The following is a 19,734-nucleotide window of genomic DNA, read 5'->3' as shown; positions in this document are numbered from 1 at the left end:
TTCTTATGTCCATGTTGGCTTTGTAATTTTAAAATGCGTCTGTTCATTGGCATTGACCACACCATAGCTACCATTTAAGAGCACTCTTGCTGCTGATGAAACAGCCTGAGCAGTACCATTGATCATCTTACAGAAGACTTTACTGATATGTTAATATGGCACTCTTAGTTTCTCCTTCCTCTTAATTTTAAATAGCAAGTTTGTACAAATATCAAATCTACTGATGATTCCAAGAGAAGCAAAATAAACATTTGAGTCAACTTTACAAAAGACATTGTCCTTATAAATGCTTTTAACATTAGGGTCCATAAGGAATCATTAAGAGCTGTTTAATACATCTGTCAAACAATTTCTGCCTTGTCAAAAATCCATAAGAAATAAGAGCTAGGAAGTTAGTTTGCTAAAAAACAAACAAAATCAAAGTACGTTCATTGTTTAAATCCTTTCAGTTTAAATAATCTATGTTATTGCTGTGTAACACAGGTAAGAAAATATCTCATTTTGTTAAAAGATGTAATTTGGATCTGGTTGCGTCCCTTTAAGAACCGCTTTTAGTAAAGACAGTGGGAAAGTTTTCAATTGCCTGTAATAGCTGAAGAGGCATCGGGGTCAGTATCAAATACATTTAAGTAAAAAACTTCTGCCAGTGCTAAGCAAAATGCCCAGGCACAGGAGATGTTGAATACCCTTAGCATCTCTTGGAATAAAAAGGAAGGTGCTTGGCATCTAACAGCAACAGTATTCAGTGAGAATACTGAAACCACATGACACGTTTATTTCTATGGTCAAATCCATGAAGCGAGACCTACTTTCTTCCCCTCAAACAGCCCAGTCCTGGGCGTTGCTAAGCACCCTTTACTTCTACAGGACTTCACAGTAGGAGTTAAGGGTGTCTGGCACTTCACAGGAGCTGCCTTGTAACTTATCTAAACAGAACATTTGTTGCCGGGGAAGAAAAATTATTTTTCAAAGTTAAGTTAATCCATTTGCCCCCCTCCTCTTTGTGATTCACGTGATCTTTTAATAGTTTCCAAGTTGATTATCCCTTTACAATGTTAGATGCTTACTAACTTAAATGCCTGCATGGCTATGTGCTGCTCACAGCAGCCGCTGGCACAGCAATGTTCCACCACTGCTGATCAGTTTTCATCCAAAGTGCAAGCTCAGCTATGCGAATTGACTGGAAATCCACTTCCCTGAGAATCAATCCAAAGACCAGCCCCATTCCCTGCTAACATTAGGCCTAAGAAAAATCACTACTTTGTACAAATGTGCTTCCAAGCCAAACGACTGTAACTCCAAAGCAGACTTGCCCTGCAGCTCTTGAAATCATTTGGCTCTTTATGTCAGTGCATCAACTTGAGCAGCTACAGTGCAAGAGCTGAGCATATGGTTTGTACTGAATCCTCACAGACTGGAGTTCCATGAGAACATATCTAGAGGAATATTGTTCTCTGCAGTATCCTACATGCAGCACTATCCAGCCTTTGGGCACATATATAATCTGTTACAAACAGTATTGCATATTATCCTTCTAAATATCAAACTCATGTATCTCTCCTTTAGTTCTGAGATGCAACTCTAACTGAGATGTAATTGCTTGGAGAGGATATCAAGTACAAATATAAAAATGCAGCAAATGGGGCATTTCTTCCCTCAACAATGATCTACCAGAAGTTTTACACAGGTCCCTTTAAAGTAATGACAAATCTAAATAAAAAATTTCTGATTGAAGTTCATTCTGGCTTGCAATCATAATACTAGGAATTAACTGCAGCTCTCTGTTTTAATGAATTGCCTCAGTACCAAGAGGTTACTTTTTAATATGGTTGCTTCACTGGAAAAACCAGAGAAATACTCTGAAGGTAATCTGCAGATTCCATTATGAAGTCAGTCCACTCTTGGGAAAGGTCTTCAATGGAGACATCCTCCCCACCATACTCCTGTGGGAGAATGCTAGCTGGGAAATGTTGCGTCAGACTCTGTATGTAATTACTCCCATGCATATACACCTGAAACAAGAAAAGCTGTTTAAAAATGGCTTTCCAGTTTTCATAATACACACATACATTTACTTCCATCTGAATCCCACAGCGGTTAGTGAAGACATTGGAAAGGCAAGAACCTCAGGTGTGGGAACTGAAGCACAAGCTAGATTTCACTAATCCACTGTATCCTCACTTCTTTTAATGTACGTTCACTGCCACACTGTGCAAATAAACTTCACTATACTCTCCTAAAGCTCCCAAACTCACAGCTATTCGCTGCTTAGTTCAGGATGAAATGCAACTTGTGTTTCATGCTGCTGCAAATGTAGAAACCAAGGCCTAGTTTACACGATTTAACTATTTCAGGTAGGGGTATACAATGCATACCCCATCTATGCTGTGCTTAGACCAGCCCTAAGGGTGTGATCATGCAAGGTACTGTCCCCTCTCACTTCCCATTCAGTATGTCAAGGTCTGTTATAAAAAGGACTGTGATCAATTGTTCTTCTTGTCCACTGAAGGTAGGAGAAAAAGTAATGGGCTTAATCCACAGCAAGGGAAATTTAGGTTAGATGTTAGGGAAAACTTTAGCTATAAGGGTAGCTGCACTCTGGAATAGGCTTCTAAGGGAGATTGAGGAATCCCCATTATTTGAGGTTTTTAATAACAGGTTGGGCAAATACCTGTCAGAGATTGTCTAGGTTTACTTACTTCTGTGTAAGGACTTGACAGGGGACTGGACTTGATGACTTCTTGAGGTCCCCTCCACCCCTGCATTTCTATAATTCTATGATATTAACATTTATTTCTAGTTTACAACACTTAAGATAAAACATTTCTAAATGGGGGTAATTATTTCAACCACCTCAAAGGCTTTTTCTGGGGTTAGAAACATCAGATGCAGAGCCTGTACTTTGAAGAATATCAGTAGAACCGCTTTGTTGTTGTTTCTTCAGTGCTGTTTTGAAGTCTCATGCACTACTTCCCGCCAAATGCTTGTTTCATTTCCAGTCTCTAGTTCTTAACATTTAAACAGGCTTTTCTGCAAATGTGTATGACACAAAGACTTATTGTATCAAAGCACAATAAAATGAACATTCAATTAAGTGCGTTTGTGCTCAGGGCTTCCTGAGCAAGATCTGAGAGACAGAGTGAGAAAGCAACGCCTCCTCCTGAAGCTAACAGGAAGCCAGTCCAGGGGTGGGCAAACTTTTTGGTCCGAGGGCCACATCGGGGAATAGAGATTGTATGGCAGGCTATGAATGCTCACAAAATTGGGGTTGGGGTGTGGAAGGGGGTATGGGTTCTGGGGTGGGGCTGAGGAGTTTGGGGTGTAGGAGGGTGCTCTGGACTGGGACCAAGGGGTTCGGAGGGCAGGAGGGGGATCAGGGCTGGGGCAGGGGTGCGGGGAGGGGTGCAGGTTCCGGCTGGGGGTGCAGGCTCTTGGGTGGGGCTGGGGATGAGAGGTTTGGGGTGCAGGAGGGTGCTCTGGACTGGGATCAAGGGGTTTGGAGAGCAGGAGGGGGATCAGGGCTGGGGCAGGGTTTGGGGAGAGGTTCAGGGGGTGCAGGCTCCAAGCAGCATTTACCTCAAGTGGCTCCCGGAAGCAGTGGCATGTCCCTTCTCCAGCTCCTATGCAAAGGCGTGGCCAGGCGGCTCTGCTTGCTGCCCCATCCATAGGCACCGCCCCTGCAGCTCCCATTGGAGGACATAGGAGTCAGAGCAGTGCCTTGCCATGGCTTCTGGGAGCTACATGGTGCAGCCCCTGACCCAGCACCCCAGCCAGAGCGGGGCCGTGCCGCATGGTGCACCGGAGCAGGGCTGAGCTGCATGGTGTGGCCTTCGACCCAGCACCCCAGTCGAAGTAGGGCCAAGCCACATTGTGCAGCTCCATCCCAGCGCCCCAGCTGGAGCAGGGCTGAGCAGCATGATGTGGCTCAGGAGCCAGCTTAACGGCCTGTGGGCCGTAGTTTTCCCACACCTGAGCTAGTCGCTTCCCAGACCCCCTGGCCTGGTCTAGCCCTAACTATTGACCTCAGGCTGCTTTTGTTCCACTTCATCAGCTTTGAAGTTTTCTCTATTCTCTCATTCACTCTTTTCTCCTCTTCCTCAGCTTAGTGCTGCCGTTAACCAGAGTCACTCCTACCTACTTTGCCTGGAATAATTGCCACACAGCTTGCCATGCAAGAGCAATCTTGCTGGAATGCTTGATGTGCCACTACACCCAAATACAACAGGGATTTTAGGTTAAGTAAACATCAACTATGAATTCATTTAATGTCACGCAAAAGCTATTTTAAAAAACAACTTTGCGTCAGTTGAAATTTGAACCTTTAGCCTGACCCACGAGTCTGTGTTCAGGTTACAGTATAGGCTCTTTGGAGCAAGACCAGTGTATTCCGTTATGTTTGGAGAGGAGCAGTGTCAGTGCCCACTGAGTAATAATTATCGCTTGAAGCAAAATTCAGGAGATCTGGGTTTTATGCTCAGCTCTACTGCACACTTGGTGTATGACACTGGGCAACTGATTTAACCTCTTGGCACTCCAGTGTTCCTTATCTGTAAAAATGGCGGCAAGACCAACCTCACCAGTGTGTTGTAATTCTGAAATATTTAATATTTGTACAGTGCTTAAAGATTCCCCTAGTGAAAGTTCTACAGAAGTGGAAAGTATAAAACTGATTTATCCTACTCAGTGCTCAGGCACTGCAGAACCCAGATCCAAATGGAAGTTGTTATTGTAGAAAAAAAGAAATATGTATTTATGTTCACTCACCCGTTCCTTTATTTTGTCAGTGAGAAAGGGCTTAATTAGAGCGAAGACCGGGTGGAAGAATAACGGTTCATTAATCAAGTGGATGCCACGAACTTTTAGTGGAAAGGAATCCTGCAAACATATCAACAAAATCACCACAGAGTTTAAGAAGAGGGAGAAGAGGCCTCCATTCATGCCCCATTTCATTGCTACAGCTCTGCTGACTACAATTTTTCTACTTCTTCCAGAGGTGAACTGGAGATACTGATCATAAATGTTTTTTCCATGAATATCACACTAGCCTCTCTTTTCTTATCATGTTGGATAGGGCCAGATTGATGGGCTCTTATCTGAATTAAAAAATAGCTTGCTAAATGTAACGGTTTTTAGGAACTTTTTGAAACAGTGGGATAAAAACTTAAGCATCAGATTCTAATCTTGTAAAATGTATGCAATGAGCACTGCTATGTAATCTCACCAAAATCTGCTTTTACCCATATCTGTGGTAACAGATTTTTTCAAGATCCACAGCTATGGGCACTGCACAGTTCAGATTAGGCTATAGTCCATAACAATTAAATGCTCTTGCTAGCTAATGAGGCTTGGGACTGGAAGCTAAGAAACCGCTTGTCTTCTTAGTTCTTTCTGTGTCCAGAGAAGCAGGACTTTGTACATTTCTTGTAAATAAACAAGATGGCAACAAAGAGAATACCAGACTTTTATCAATTTTTGCTTCCAACTGGAACATTCCCAGCACCCTGAAATTGGACTAACTACTTGGGTCAAAAAGAGGCAATACTATTATTTTGATGCTATTTTTCCCTTTCTACATTGCAATTAACCTCTCTCTCTCTCTATGTCTTCATATTTGTTCATGCAGTGCAAGATCATATTTTTACAAGAGCTATTACAGTAAAGTTTAAAAAAAAACAGGAGCTGAAAGTTAGGATCCTAAATCTAAATGTTCCTAAATTTGGATTTAGGAAATTAACTTTTTTAAATCTTGGCCCATAACGTGTTACTTTAAAATGTCACAGTGACAGAAAGGGACCTGAATTGCCTGAACTGCCAAGCAAAAGCAGAAGAAACCTGTGTGTGAAAAATGTCAACCCAACTTAGAAAATGATGAGAGGAATAGATAGAGAATTGCAATAAATAAATTTATAAATTTTAAGAAGCACTACTCACAATTTATAGTTTTGATTTATTTTCTCTGCTGCCTTATTTGTAGTACTTTTAAATGTTTGAAAAACAAAGGGTAAATACGAAAGTAGACACCTCACATCCAAAGAATTTCTGGCATGGGAGTACTAGATCCAAATCCCTAAATTTAACCAGGCACCCTCTTTCCCCACCCCCAAAACAAATTCTAAAGATACCAGGGACCTGTTTACTGGTTCAGGTACAGCTGAAATATTTCACAAGAACAGCCTTTCTAGTGAGATTTTTCCCAAGATGGTAGAATCATCGTAAGAGTAACCAACCATGTAAGAATTCCCACATTTAAGACGGTAGATGCTCTGTGAGGCTTGGTTTCATGAAATTCTCAGGTAGAAATATTATCAGAAAAGCTGAGATTGCTGCACCAAAAGATCAATGACCTAACTCTGATTAAGCCTCAAACCCAAACCCTTGCTAGTCTGAAGCCTGCCACTATCTAGTTGGCTAATGTTACAGAGATGAGCTATTGGCTTTATTATTTTTATTGAGTTCTTATGGAAGTTTACTGACTTTTTAAATATGTAACTAGAATCTGGAGGATATTCACTACTTGATTATAACAATTTGAAGGCAAATCAAATAAAGTTTAGATTTAAATCATTTAAGTGTGTCTCACTTCTAATAGCTCTAAATAGCACTATTTTGTTCTTTCAAGCGGTGTTACCATGACAAGGTCCTACACAAAAGGAAAGTGTGCCATAATTTACAGTAGAAACATTTTGACTATTGCAATAAAGAAACTAAAATTAAGCATCAAACCTACTGTGAGCACGGCAGCAATCCTCTTGGCCACTGTTGGGCTGATTTGAAATGCATGAGCAAATAGCCACCCTTGAAGATCAAAGATAGCCTTGACTCCATTCCGTTGTGTCTCTCTCTCTTTTACAATGAGCTCTGATGTCATAAGGCTTACACGAAACACATCATATGCTGTAAACATCTTTGGATCCCATCGTCCTGAAGAACAAATAGACTGTACTGTATTACCACACAGATATTCTGTATACATATACTCCCACTGGCTATTGTTTCTAATGCACTCCTCAAATACAAAATGAGTAAACAGCAATATGGAGTGTGAAGTCATTTTCTTTTCCTCCTTCAAGCCCTCTCCTGTTCTGCAATAAGTAATTTTGTCAGTACAGAAACTATTTACTCTACACCCCTCTGGCTCCTCTTCTACTCTGCACAATCACTCCACTCTCTGCAATTCATTTCTACTATCAGCAGGAACCTGCCGGGAAGTTTTCAGAAAAGAATCTTGCAAAGTTTGCTTCAAGAATCCTCTAGGTTTGGCAGTGACAGTAGTAATTAAATTGTAAAGTCACTGGCCAAAGCTCCACAGTACAATATCTAGGAGGGATACTCCTAGGATTCACCTCAACCAATATGTGTTAAAAATGAGAAACTGCCTTGTCTACACTAAGATTTGAACATATTTTAGCTAACACATTAAAAATGCACCTTTTTTCCTAGTGAAGACAAGGTTTGTGTTACTTGTCTCTAGCACAGTCTGGCCCTGATTCTTGTCGGGGTTTTCTAGGAACCACTGTAATAGAAATAACTAATTATGGTGGGGTGCTAAATATAATAATTAACACGGCAGATAGCTATTACACACACTCTCTCTCTCTCTCTCAACAGCAAACAAACACTACTTTATCCAGGTATGTTAAATGAGATAGATATTCATAGGTAAATAGTGAAAAATTAAAGAGGTTTCTGGCTATCACTAGAGTTTTCACTTAATCAAGTGCTTCAGGAGTTCTCCCATCTGAGTACTTCTCTACAATATACAGTTATATAGTATGAAGGTGGTGCTTTACTAGCACACCTATATCCACAGGGAGGGAAATAAGCTATACCAGTTTAAGGGATTGTACTGTTTAATTATGTTGATAGAAAAATCACACCCATAACCAAGAGAGTTATACCAGTACACAAAACAATGTGTAGGCAATGTCTGGGCCATAGAATTGTTACTTACCAATTCTATAAATAAGAACTTTGCTGCCACGTGGGTCCCTTGATCTCAGGACTCCATGGTAACCAGCATGCAGGAGATTGAGAATAGAGCAAGGCTGTAAATTTGCACTTAATTCTGGGCATTCAGCTCTCCACTTGTGATAGTTCTTCAATAACTGGGGATAAGAGAAGCATTCTTGTCAGAGGAATATCAATAGAAATGGGAAGCAAAATCCAGTCTCAAGTGTCTTGGACAGATGGGTCCAAGTCACAGAATTAACATGTTAGAGCAGCAGTTCTCAAACTGGGGATCGGGACCCCACAGGGGGTCACAAGGTCATTACATGTGGGGGGTCGCAAGCTGTCAGCCACCACCCCAAACCCTGTTTTGCCTCCAGTGTTTATAATGGTGTTAAATATATGAAAGTGGTTTTAATTTATTAAGGGGGAAGTCACACTCAGAGGCTTGCTATGTGAAAAGGATCACCAGTACAAAAGTTTGAGAACCACTGTGTTAGAACTTCCATCATTCCAATGCTTCCTTATTTTATTTTTACTTTCAACAAATGAATTTTAGGAGCAAGGAGACTGCCAGACTGGATCACACCAGTAGACCAGAATTATTTCCGACAATCGCAGGCCAGTATCAGATGTTTCAGAGGAAGAAGCAACAAAGCCTAAAATAGTTGCCTAACTATTTCATTAGTTAGATGAAATATCAGGCAATAAGCTTTTTTTTTGGAAGGGGGAAGAGAGGAACCTTTGCCAATGTAACTTGAACATAAGCTTCCACTGAGTGATCCACAATCATACCTAGGTTGCTCTCTGCCCTGAGTTATTACAGTGAATTTAGAACCCAATCCATTTGTTAATAGCATGTAATCACCATTCAGTGCCGCGTGGTAGATAGAAAATACTGGCAATAGGATATTTTACTACACAAAATAAATAGAAATGGGATTCTAAACTGAATCCTCCTTGTGTTATTTAACTTGATACTGTGTCAGGCTCATACAGGGGCATGTTGAACTAAGTAGAGACTTACACATCTCATAAGAGGAATTCCCAAACAAAAGGGTATTAAGCCATCTTATTGGCCACAAACTTTTATTAATAATTCCACTGGACTGATCATTGTGCCATCATAAGATCATTGTGCCATAGCATGTAACCACTGGCACATCCACAGCACATTTTCAAAGACATAAAGGTTTCTCCTTGTAAGATATTGATTAGATTATTGATCAATGAGATGTCAGATAATTCAGCCCAATCGTTTTTTATTAAGTGAAGATAGATCAACATAAATAGAGAAAGGCAAAGGTTAATAGAACTCACCCTTCCAGGGACAATTTCTGTTCCAAACTGATTACAACTCTGTTTTATATCCCACTTCTTTGCAAATATTTTATTTGCCTATTACATTTCACAGTTGTTTCCATACTTACCTTATCTAATCACATATTAACCACAAATATGACGTTAACATTTCCTGTACACCTGCAAGACGATTCCTGGCTCCTGTACATTTCCATTCTATATGCAATACAATACTCATCTGAAAGCAATTTTCCACTGTTTCTCTATGCGAAGATTTACAGAAGTCTGGTTCAGGTTTGGTACCTAACTCAGTTCCTCCAATTATGTTTGTTTATAACATGTCTGCTTATTCATTCCTTTCGTGTTGTGTCAGGTACAATTTCATTACTTGTTGTTCAAGCAACAGAACCAATTCCATTTTATCTAATAAGCACATATCTTCTTATTTGTCACACTTGCTAGCACATATGCAGTTAAAAGTACCCTATGCAGCTACAAAAGAAAATATAGGATCTAAAAATGGGTGACACCCTAAATACATTACCATTCCTTTTAGGGCATGTCCTACACAAGTTCAATATGCTCAAAGCCATGTCTAACTTTTAGTTGCCCTTGACATAACTCTGAGAAATGCTGGAACCTCAATGCCTACATGGCAACAAAGAGCATCAAATAATGATGCAATGGATGTCTCTCTCTTTCTGATTGCCCATAAGAGACATGCTTTTTGAGAGTGGAAATAATGGAGGTCGGTCATTGCCAAAACAATAGAGATCATGTCTGTTGTCAGGAACATAAATACTGTTGTTCAGATGGAGGCAAAACAGATTTGGGCAGCATTATACTCTGGAACTGTTGAATGATACAAAAGAGCTATGCGCAGAAGTGATATGAAGAAGTTCTGAAGAAGAGTGACTTAGCTAAAAAGTGCTGACTTTTGAGGTTAGATCCTGCTGGAGAAAATTGAATTATCCATAGTTTCATGATTTCCTTTAGAGAATTAAGTTGATGGTGCAGTAGTTCTGATTTCCAAATCTGATCAGATATTATCCTCTTAGAATAAAATAATTCACTATAATAAAATTCACCTGCTTGAAAATCTGGACTTTACCTGCCACTAAGAGAAAAGCTCTGCTGTGCAAAGGAGCCATTGATTTCACCGAGTACCACCACTTCCCTCACTTTATTTCTGATACTGTGAAGAGGTAAACAGGAATGGAAGTGCTTCTGGTTACTCCAGGAGTTGAGAGTTCTCCACTGACTGTGTCATTAATTTGATTGGTGATCTTAACCAAGTAACTTAAACCTTTGGTTAAGATTTTCAAAAAAATAAAAGCTTGGAAGTTAGGCTCCTTTGAAAATCTCAGTTTAGAAGCCTAAGAGTTTCAATGGAAGTCGGGGCCTAATTTCACAAATAACTGAAGAAAAACGAGGATAGCCAGCTTTAAATCCTAACAGTAGCAAGGATAGGGCCTTACAGAACTATTACTACTTTTTTTTATTTTGTTATTAGTGCTCTCAGACCAGCAAGACAACTCTAATCATCAACACATTTTCAAAAACATCAAACATTTTCTCCATAGCAAAGTAACATTATGCCTGAAGCGACTAGATCTCTCTAGTTACCCCTTTTTTCAAGAGCCCAAGTAACATAGCTAGAAATAAATAGTTACTAGTTCTAATAACTAATAAAGTAGAACAAAGTATCAGCTTTCCAACTTCTCACTTCTATGCAAGGCTCTTCCTGGTCTAACCAGTTTTTCCAGGGTCTTGAATTGCAGACTAAGAGTCAAACTGAAATCTAATCCTCTTCTGCTGTTATCCTGTGGCAAGCTAAGGATGGATATTTACTGTGACTACTGACCTCTTACCCATTCCTCTACTTTCAAGTTCCTCTTGTCTTTTTTAAAAAAAAGTGTATTTTTGCAGCATATTTTTCCCCGCTCTCCTTGCATAAAGTTGTAGGCTATTTGAAGGGTGTCTTAAATAAATTGTCAAGAAGGAAACTGGTTGAAAAGACCCAATGTGTATCAGCTCTACTTGTACAACAGATAGGAAGAGATGGAGAGATATACTGATTACCAGTCATGTACATCTCCACTCTTCATATACCCTATAATGATTTATTTAGTAGTGGCTTAAGACCTCAACCAGGCTAGAGCCCCATCTATCTTGAACACTGTATAGAAGATGGTAAATAATCATTCCTTAACCAAACAATACACAAACAACCCAGTTTTGCCCGTTAAGCGTTTTAATTAAGTATATAAATTAGTTCTTAGTCTAGGCTAATAATATGTAGAGAGTTTTCTGAGGGGTGTTTTTTTAAAGTTCTTGGTATGCAAGAATATAAGCTATTGGTAATTGATAGAGCAGGGGTCGGCAACCTTTCAGAAGTGGTGTGCCGAGTCTTCATGTATTCACTCTAATTTAAGGTTTTGCATGCCAGTAATACATTTTAACATTTTTAGAAGGTCTTTTTTCTATAATATATAACTAAACTATTGTTGTATTTAAAGTAAATAAGGTTTTTAAAATGTTTAAGAAGCTTCATTTAAAATTAAATTAAAATGCAGAGGCCCCCCGGACTGGTGGCCAGGACCCGGGCAGCGTGAGTGCCACTGAAAATCAGCTCGCATGCACGCCATAGGTTGCCTACCCCTGTGACAGAATAATGTGATTAGAAGTTCACTGTGCTGGTAAACAGCAGTCCAGAACTTGATATTATTTTACTTCATGTTTACCTCCTTACAAACAACACTGATTAGCATGAAGTGTTCAGAATTGCATAACCAGACAGCATGAACTGGCAACACTATGTATTTTTTCTGTTGTCCTTCATACATACAAGCTGAATCAGCAGAAAAATATTTACCTTGCCAAAAAAAAAAAACACCACACTTCCCAAAAATCTGTAATATTGGTTTCTGCCCTTTTCCTCTATTAGGAGTTGTGCACACATTTTCAATAATTAATTATTCTATTAAAAGAAAACCACTGTACATAGCTAGTGAGTTCTGCTCCATGAGAGACTCAAACTTGGAAAAGCAGGGTACTGCTGATTAGGGTTGCCGAATTTTTAATCACACAAAACCGAACACACCTGCCCCACCCCTTCCCTGAGGCCCTGTCCCCACTCGCTCCATTCCCCCTTCCTCCATCACTTGCTCTCCCCAACCCTCACTCACTTTCACTGGGCTGGGGTAGGAGGTTGGGATGCGGGAGGGGGGTGAGGTCTCTGGGCAGGGGGTACGGGCTCTAGGTGGGGCCAGAAATGAGGGGTTCAGGGTGTGGGAGAGGGCTCTGGGCTGGGGCATGGGTGAGGACTCCAGCTGGGGGGATGAAGGAAGGGGCTCCGGGCTGAAACAGTGGGTTGGAGTGCAGGAGAAGGGGTGCAGCCTCCGGCTTAGGGCTCTGGGGTGGGGCCAGGGATGAGGGGTTTGGGGTGCAGGAGGGGGTTGAGGCAGGCAGTTGGGGTGTTGGGGGAGGTGCGGGCTCCGGGAGGGAGTTTGGGTGTGGGAGGGGACTCTGGGCTGGAGCAGGGGGTTGGGATACGGGAGAGAGTTCAGTGTCTCGCGGCTCCCAGGAAGTTGCCTCCAGGTCCCTGCAGCCCCTAGACACATGGGCGGCCAGGGAGGAGCCACGTGCTGCCCTCGCGCCCGAAGGCGCCACCTGTGCAGCTCCCATTGGTCACGGTTCCCATGCGTTTAGGGGCTACAGGGACCTGGCAGCCACTTCTGGAATCCGCATGGAGCTAAGGCAGGCAGGGAGCCTGCCTTAGCCCCAGGCCCCCCTGCACCCACTGACCGGATTTTTAATGGCTTGGTTGGCAGTGCCAACCGGAGCCGCCAGGGTCCCTTTTCGATCGGGCGCTCCAGTGGAAAACCAGATGCCTGGCAACCCTACTGCTGGTAGAAATCAAGATGTGTGCAAAAACAATTCTCTCCATCACCTAGTCAATCTCCCTACCAGCGCAGAACTTTTTCCGCCAGTTCATACTTTTAGCCACAGCAGCCGTGATTTAAAATCAGCAGTGTTTGTACCTGCAATGTTAATGGCACATAAGGGAGGCCAAATGACACCTGGCGTGAACATTTGCCTATAAATCACTTAAGATAGTGAAAAAAGAGATTAATTATACCATCTCGAGATACAGCCTGCAATTAGATGGTGTCAGATGCTATTTTCATCTATTTCTACCAAAAGGTAACAACAAATAGCTAAAAGTTACCAAGCACTCAGTTCTACTACCTTTACTCACACTATCATCTTACTCTGTAAGTAGTCCCATTGATTTTAATGAGACTACTTGTGGAGTATGAACTACTCACTGTGTGAAAGGGGTGCAAAACTGAGCCTAAATGTCTGAAATATTTATTTCCTGTTCTAAAATTGAAGTGTGAGCTTAGCATTAAAGGACTTTCTGGGTTATCTCCAGCAGGCATTTAAGGTTCAATCCTGCAAACTTTGCTCAAGCAAATTAATCCTTTTTCTACTGAGTAGTTCCACTGAAGTTGCATAGGACTGCTTGCATGTTTAAAGATTACTCATGTGAATAAGGCCTGCAAAATCGGACTATTCTTGTTGAACAAGCTCTGAAGAACAGCTCTCTGTTATCTTTAAAATAAATCTCTAATTTAACATGGTATAAATTGGCTCAGGGTCTCATGTACAAGGATTACTTGCTGATAGTTTTGAAGGGAATATATCTGTTCTGCTAAGGGAGTCAAGGGAAGGTGTACTGTGTTTATATATTGGCTATAAAGAGCTGTAGGTGTCAGTGTGGGTATAAGAGGGCTAAGTAACCTGAAAATACCGGGTTCCCATCTGGTTTGTAGGAAAAACAGATGGGATGATCATGATAGATGTAATGGCAATGTTCCAATCATTCAGGATTGTGGAACAGTTATTGTATGTGGAAAAACAATTCAATACATAATTATATTAGTTTATTAATTGAATAAGCAACTGTATGTCTGTTTGACAACTGATGATGGATATAAATTAAGTTGGTAAGTGGAATAAATTTGATCAGAAACATAATCCAATGTCTGTGGAACCAACCATTTCATCATGAGTGTCTTCATGCCAGGGATATAGTCCAGGATTTCTGAATGTCAAAGAAGTTATTGATTAACCTCAGAGAGTGCGAATTCAGTGTCTGACCTAGAACTAATTTAAAGAAAACAATGCATTTATAAATGAAAAATGACTGAATTCAACTTTTCCTGATCAATAATTATGAAAGCATATTGCCAGAGGCACTAATCAGAACTAGGCCTCCATTGTGGTAGAAACTATGCAAACACAGGCCATAAGAAGAAACAGTACCTCCCCAGAAGAATTTACAATCTAAAAATAATAATGAAAGATCCAGAAGAGAAAATAAAAAGGAAATGGTATTTCTTTAATTTCTTCAGATCAGATCACACATACTGGGCTAATTTCTTTGTCACATAGTTATTACTTGAAACCAACAGTATGCTCAGTCCTGGACAAAATAGAGGAAGTCTCTGTCCCTGCCCCAAGGAGCATACATTCTAAAGTAGACAATACAGACCCACGGTAATCTACTGGTGAATCTGAAGTTGGTGGTCTCTCAAAATTGCTTTTGTAAAGGTAACACTTATTTCACGGGTGGATTGGTGCCAGGCTACAAAGAGTATGTCTTAAGGAGGGAGTAGAATGAGGAAAAGGTGGTCAGTTGACATATCTGGAGAACGACAGAGTTTTAGACCACCTGGAAGAAGGTGTAAAAAGAGGAGTGGATTAAGGAAACTTTAGCCCTGACTACAGTAGGAAAAGGACCCATTGTCAGCCTTCCTGAACGGATATGGAGATCAGTTTAGCTATTCGTGTAGTCCTACCATAACTGTTTTCAGCATCTTTATGGAAAGTGTTATACAGATGCTTCTGTAAGGCAACAGAAAAATTGTGCCCCAGCTACTACGCACTAGCAGTTGGCCACTTTCAACTCCAGTTAGAGATGGAGGAGACAACTGTCAGCAGTGGGTCATTTACCTAGTGTGAATGGATCTAATGGAAGCAGTTAGACAAGAGGCTTGGGCAGGGCAGAAAGAACAAGGTGGAGGGCAGGAAGATAAGGGCAGAACCATAGCAAGGGCTGGCTCATGCAGAGCCTTCAAAGTGAGGAAAATTTTGAAATCAATGAGAATAGCAAGAGGAAGTCAGCGAAGGGAAACAATACGGCTGTAATTAACTCTTGCAAAGAACAAAACAAGCAGCTTATTTTCCATAATGTATGTTAACATATAGAAAGCAGAACATCTTGAGATAACATCTTGAACTAAGTTGCGGCATGCCTAGCTCCTTTTATATGCCACGAAATTTGGTGACTGTGAAGGAAAAATGCCTAAAATGGCCAGCTGACTTTGAACTGTAGTAATCATATTCTGTATTGTAGTGCTGCAATACAAATAATGAACTGAAAGCTGAAAAGTTTAGGAATGTTTCATTTGGGGCCCTATTGCATACTGTGTGCAGGATTACCTCAGAACACAACATGGTTGCTATGTGCTATTTCTCAAGCAAGCTTAGGAAAGTGTCCAACATGGCAACGATTATATTGTTTCACTCAAAAATCCAGCTGTGGAGAATGACAGTTTTCATAGATTTGTTATTGATCCAGTAAGCATTTAGGAAAAAACTGACTGCATGCCATTGTTTTGGATCCACACATCACCAGTAAATAAAAACAGATGCTGCGGTTTGTAACATTGTTAAGACTTTGTCTCACCCTTCATAGATCTCAGTAACCACTGTGGTGAGAAAAACTTAAAAGGAGAGGATTTAATAACAGGATCCTAAAACACTGGGAGCCCAGAAGCCCGCCAATGTTTTAAGGTCCTGATCTCACAAATACTTGAAGAAGGAAGATACCCTGCCCCTTATAACCTTTCGGCTATGGAAAGGGTATTCACCCAGGATGTGAGAGACTCCCCAGGCAAGTCCCCCCTCATCCTAAGAAAGAGAAGGGTTTTGAACAGCAATCTGCCACCTCTCATGTGAGTGCTCTAACCACTAGACCATAGAATATTCTGATATAGGTGTCCCAAGTTGTTCCATTTTAATTAAACAAGTGAATATTATTATTAATTGGGCCAGCGAGAGCCTTAGAATGACTCTTTAGACCACTAGTTAGGGCACTCACCTAAGAGGTGGAAGATCCCAGTTCAAATCTGCTCTCCCCGTCTTGAACCGGGAGTTCCCTATCCAGTAGGCTAAAGATTGAAGGAATTTCTCCCCCCACCCTGGGTGGGTTTTTTGGGTCCCACATGCAACTTCAGGGGCTGAACGCCTGCCTTCTCCTGGTTCGTGGACCACAAGGAGAGCTAGATGCCTCCCTGCAGCCCAGACTTAGGCACCTATCACGAGGGAGGGGCGGGACTTAGCACACTCTGGTTGGTGTCTCCCGTTGGCTAGCTTAGGCAGCTCCACGCTTAACATGAGGGCTTTGTGGATTGCAGTCTAAGGCACCTAATCTTTGCTCAGGCTCTGTATAGGGAGCCTAGACACCTAATTCAGGCTTTGTGGATCGCAGTGTTGATCCTGTGACTTTTCTAGGCACCTAAAAATTTGGTGCTGTAACGCTCAGTGTTGCAACACCCAAGTCCCTCCGTGGATCCCACAGACAAGGTGTACCTTTTGAACACTAAAATATATCCAGGTAAGTGTTAATGCGCCTACCTGTGCCTCAGTTTCCCCATCTGTAAATTGTGGACAGTGCTACTGACCTCTTCCGTAAAGCAGACTGAGACATACTGATGAAAACCACTGTAAGAGCTAAGTATTGGTGTTATTATTGCAGTATTAACATCTGATCCCTGCCTGCATTTCCCTCAGGGTGGAGGAAGATTAGTTACTGCACAGGTGTCAGCAAAATCAATGACAGTACAACTCCCTTGCTTGCCAGTGTTATTCCGCAGTAGGTGACCATCCTGCCAGCATTTCTTTCTGAAGTTGCACAGGAGAAGAAAATTCCTTGTTTGTGTATTCAAGCCATTTCACATATTCAGTGCCATGACTGTCTGTGCTTAATCTTTTCTGTGTCAAAGGACTTCTCGCTTCACCCCAAGGAAGACAAATCTCTGCCAATATTCCATTTAGACTGAGTTAACGCTTTCCTACTCATGAATGTTTACCCTTGTAATCCTTTACCGAAAGCTATTCAGTTACTTTCTCTTCTACTTTTGGAGTCTGTGTTTAAATGGTCAGGGCATACAGTCCCACCAGCATTTCAAGATTAAGGTTTTGGGGTCAGACGGGTTGCTTAATTGAATTTGTTTCAGTGTTTTGTAATAGTAAAAGTAAAAATGTAAAAGTGTATGCTGTGTTTGTTCCTGCCTGCTCTATGGTTTGGAAATGGTGTGTCTTACTGAGATGGAAGAAAGGAAGATACAGGTAGCAAAAAATAATATACTGTGAAGAATGGCAGGCAAGCAGAGCGTAGAAAGAGTGTGTGACACACTGTATGGATATGTGGGACAATTTATGATACTGTTGAAACCGATATTATAAAATTTCCAGGAATCTGACCAGATATGCCATCTGAGAAAATGTTACAATTCGCCAAGTATGATAATCTTGTTTACATGTTCGTATCACCTTTGTATTATGAATTATAGATATGTAGGGTATATCTGTATTTCCAAACTTGTGCCGTGTTTCTGGGTGATGCCAATCTGTCTGGGGGTATCAGCACTGCCTCGCCTGTTTGATGGCCCATTAAGGGACATCAACTGTACAATGAACCCATTCATGGGTGGCGGGTAAGGGAGGCTGGGGGAGGCAGTGCCTCCCCTAACAGCCAGGCATGGCCCCACCCACACTCCACACCCAGGGTCCCGCTTCAGCGGTGCCGCGCTGGGCTCCAGGGGGCTGGGGCCACACCACTCTCCCTCCCAGCACTGGGGAGGCTGCAGCGGCACTGCTGCACGCTCTCCCTCCCAGAGCTCTGGGACTGGGGGCAACTGCAGGCACTAGCCAGCCTGGGGCGGGGGCTGTGGTGGGGGGCTCTGGAGTACGCGGAAGGGGCAGGGCCTCTTGTGGAAGGGATGGGGCTGGGGGCTAGCCTCCCCCAGCCAGCGGTTCACGCGGCACCTACGAACCCCTTGAAAGCAACCAGGAGGGATACCTTATGAATCAGCAGCAAAGCATGTAGTATGCCTGTGGACAGAGAACTCTAAAGCTTCCATGCCATGTGCTGGGCAGCTTGTGTTTGGAACAAAGGAAATACAAGCTGCATGGCAAGACTATAAAAGGCAGCTGCATCTTTTGTCTTCAATCCTGCTTCTCACCTCTGGAGTAAGTTTTCTACATACTGAAGCTCTGAACAAATGACTGAATGAATCATCTGAGCTGTGGATGTGTTCCAGAGGGACTTTCAAGCCAGCAAACTCACCAATACTGGTAAGAACCTGATATATGGACTTTGAAGTCTTTGTATGTATCTGATTGCTTTGACCATTTAACAACTTTCTTCTTGTTCTCTCTATTCATAATAAACCTTTAGTTTTAGATGCTAAAGGATTGGCTGACAGCCTCGTATTTTGCGTAAGATCGAAACTCATATTGACCCGGTAACATGGCTGGCCCTTTGGGGTCAGAAGAACATTTTGTATATGTGAGCAGAGTTTTAAAATAACCTCACCTTACTGCACCTATGTGCTGAATGGGAGCCAGAGTACTGGAATGCAATAAAGGCGGCTGTGTGATTTCTTTTTTTGCTTCTTGATAACCAGTGTGGGGAATCAGGAGCACAGTTTGTGACTGGTTGAAGAGTTTAACTTTAGTGTTAACCACTAGTTTTGGGAGTGTCTGCTCTCCCTTATGCAGCCTGCCCTGACCTTGGCATTTCCAGTGAGGGGTACCCCAGCACCCTGTATCACACGGTGTATGGAAGAAATTAGGGGGAAAATAAACTTGGGGCTCTCAGTGATAGATAGGCCGGACAGCACACACTTGAGGTGGAATGGACATGTGATAAGAATGGGAAAAGAGTGACCAGCAAGGAAAGCACAGGAGGAAGAGGATAGCAACACAGGATGTGGAAGACTGAGGATATGATGGAAAGACTCCATCAAGAGAAATCTGAAGAGAAAAAGAACTGGAACTACAAGACATGTGATGAGCCCATCCTACGGTCCACAAGGAGCGGAGAAGAATCATGTGCACCTCTGACCCAATGTAAATAGAAAAAGGAGTTGAGAAAAAAAGAAAAGAAAGTTTTGTAATAACTCTGCAGGACCACATATGAAATAGTTGGTGTCAGGCTTAATGGGATGCACCTCTGGATTTTTAACATCTCTAATCCTTGATATGGGTTTTTCCACCAAAAATTAAATGCTTCAAGGCTGGGTTTTCTCTAATTAAAAAACAGCAGCAGCCTAACACTCCTGAGCAACACTACAATAGCCAGTGAGCACTGAGTATGGAAGAATAATTGGTATAAAATGTTTGTTCCAA

At 41.8% G+C, this 19,734-nt stretch overlaps 1 protein-coding gene across 2 annotated transcripts in view; it reads right to left on the bottom strand.

Moving 5' to 3' along the window:
- Positions 1 to 197: 197 nt before the first annotated feature.
- Positions 198 to 19,734, bottom strand: part of TTPA (alpha tocopherol transfer protein) — a 22,088-nt gene continuing 2,551 nt past the window's right edge. Inside the window, exons 2-5 of one of the 2 annotated variants that reach the window (XM_073331029.2) lie at positions 7,952 to 8,105; positions 6,728 to 6,921; positions 4,765 to 4,875; positions 198 to 2,012 (exon numbers count right to left, since the gene is read on the bottom strand). In XM_073331029.2, the coding sequence (XP_073187130.1) occupies positions 1,821 to 2,012; positions 4,765 to 4,875; positions 6,728 to 6,921; positions 7,952 to 8,105 (651 nt within the window). In that variant the 3' untranslated portion in view covers positions 198 to 1,820. Of the gene's footprint in view, positions 2,013 to 2,887; positions 3,031 to 4,764; positions 4,876 to 6,727; positions 6,922 to 7,951; positions 8,106 to 19,734 lie in introns of those variants that run through there. The other variant, XM_073331030.2, reaches the window with a different exon arrangement.

The sequence above is a fragment of the Lepidochelys kempii genome, chromosome 2, assembly GCF_965140285.1.
Source record: "Lepidochelys kempii isolate rLepKem1 chromosome 2, rLepKem1.hap1, whole genome shotgun sequence".
Taxonomy (NCBI): Eukaryota; Metazoa; Chordata; order Testudines; family Cheloniidae; genus Lepidochelys; species Lepidochelys kempii.
The sequence above is the reverse complement of the archived record's forward strand: the minus strand, read 5'-3'. Positions and strand labels throughout refer to the sequence as shown.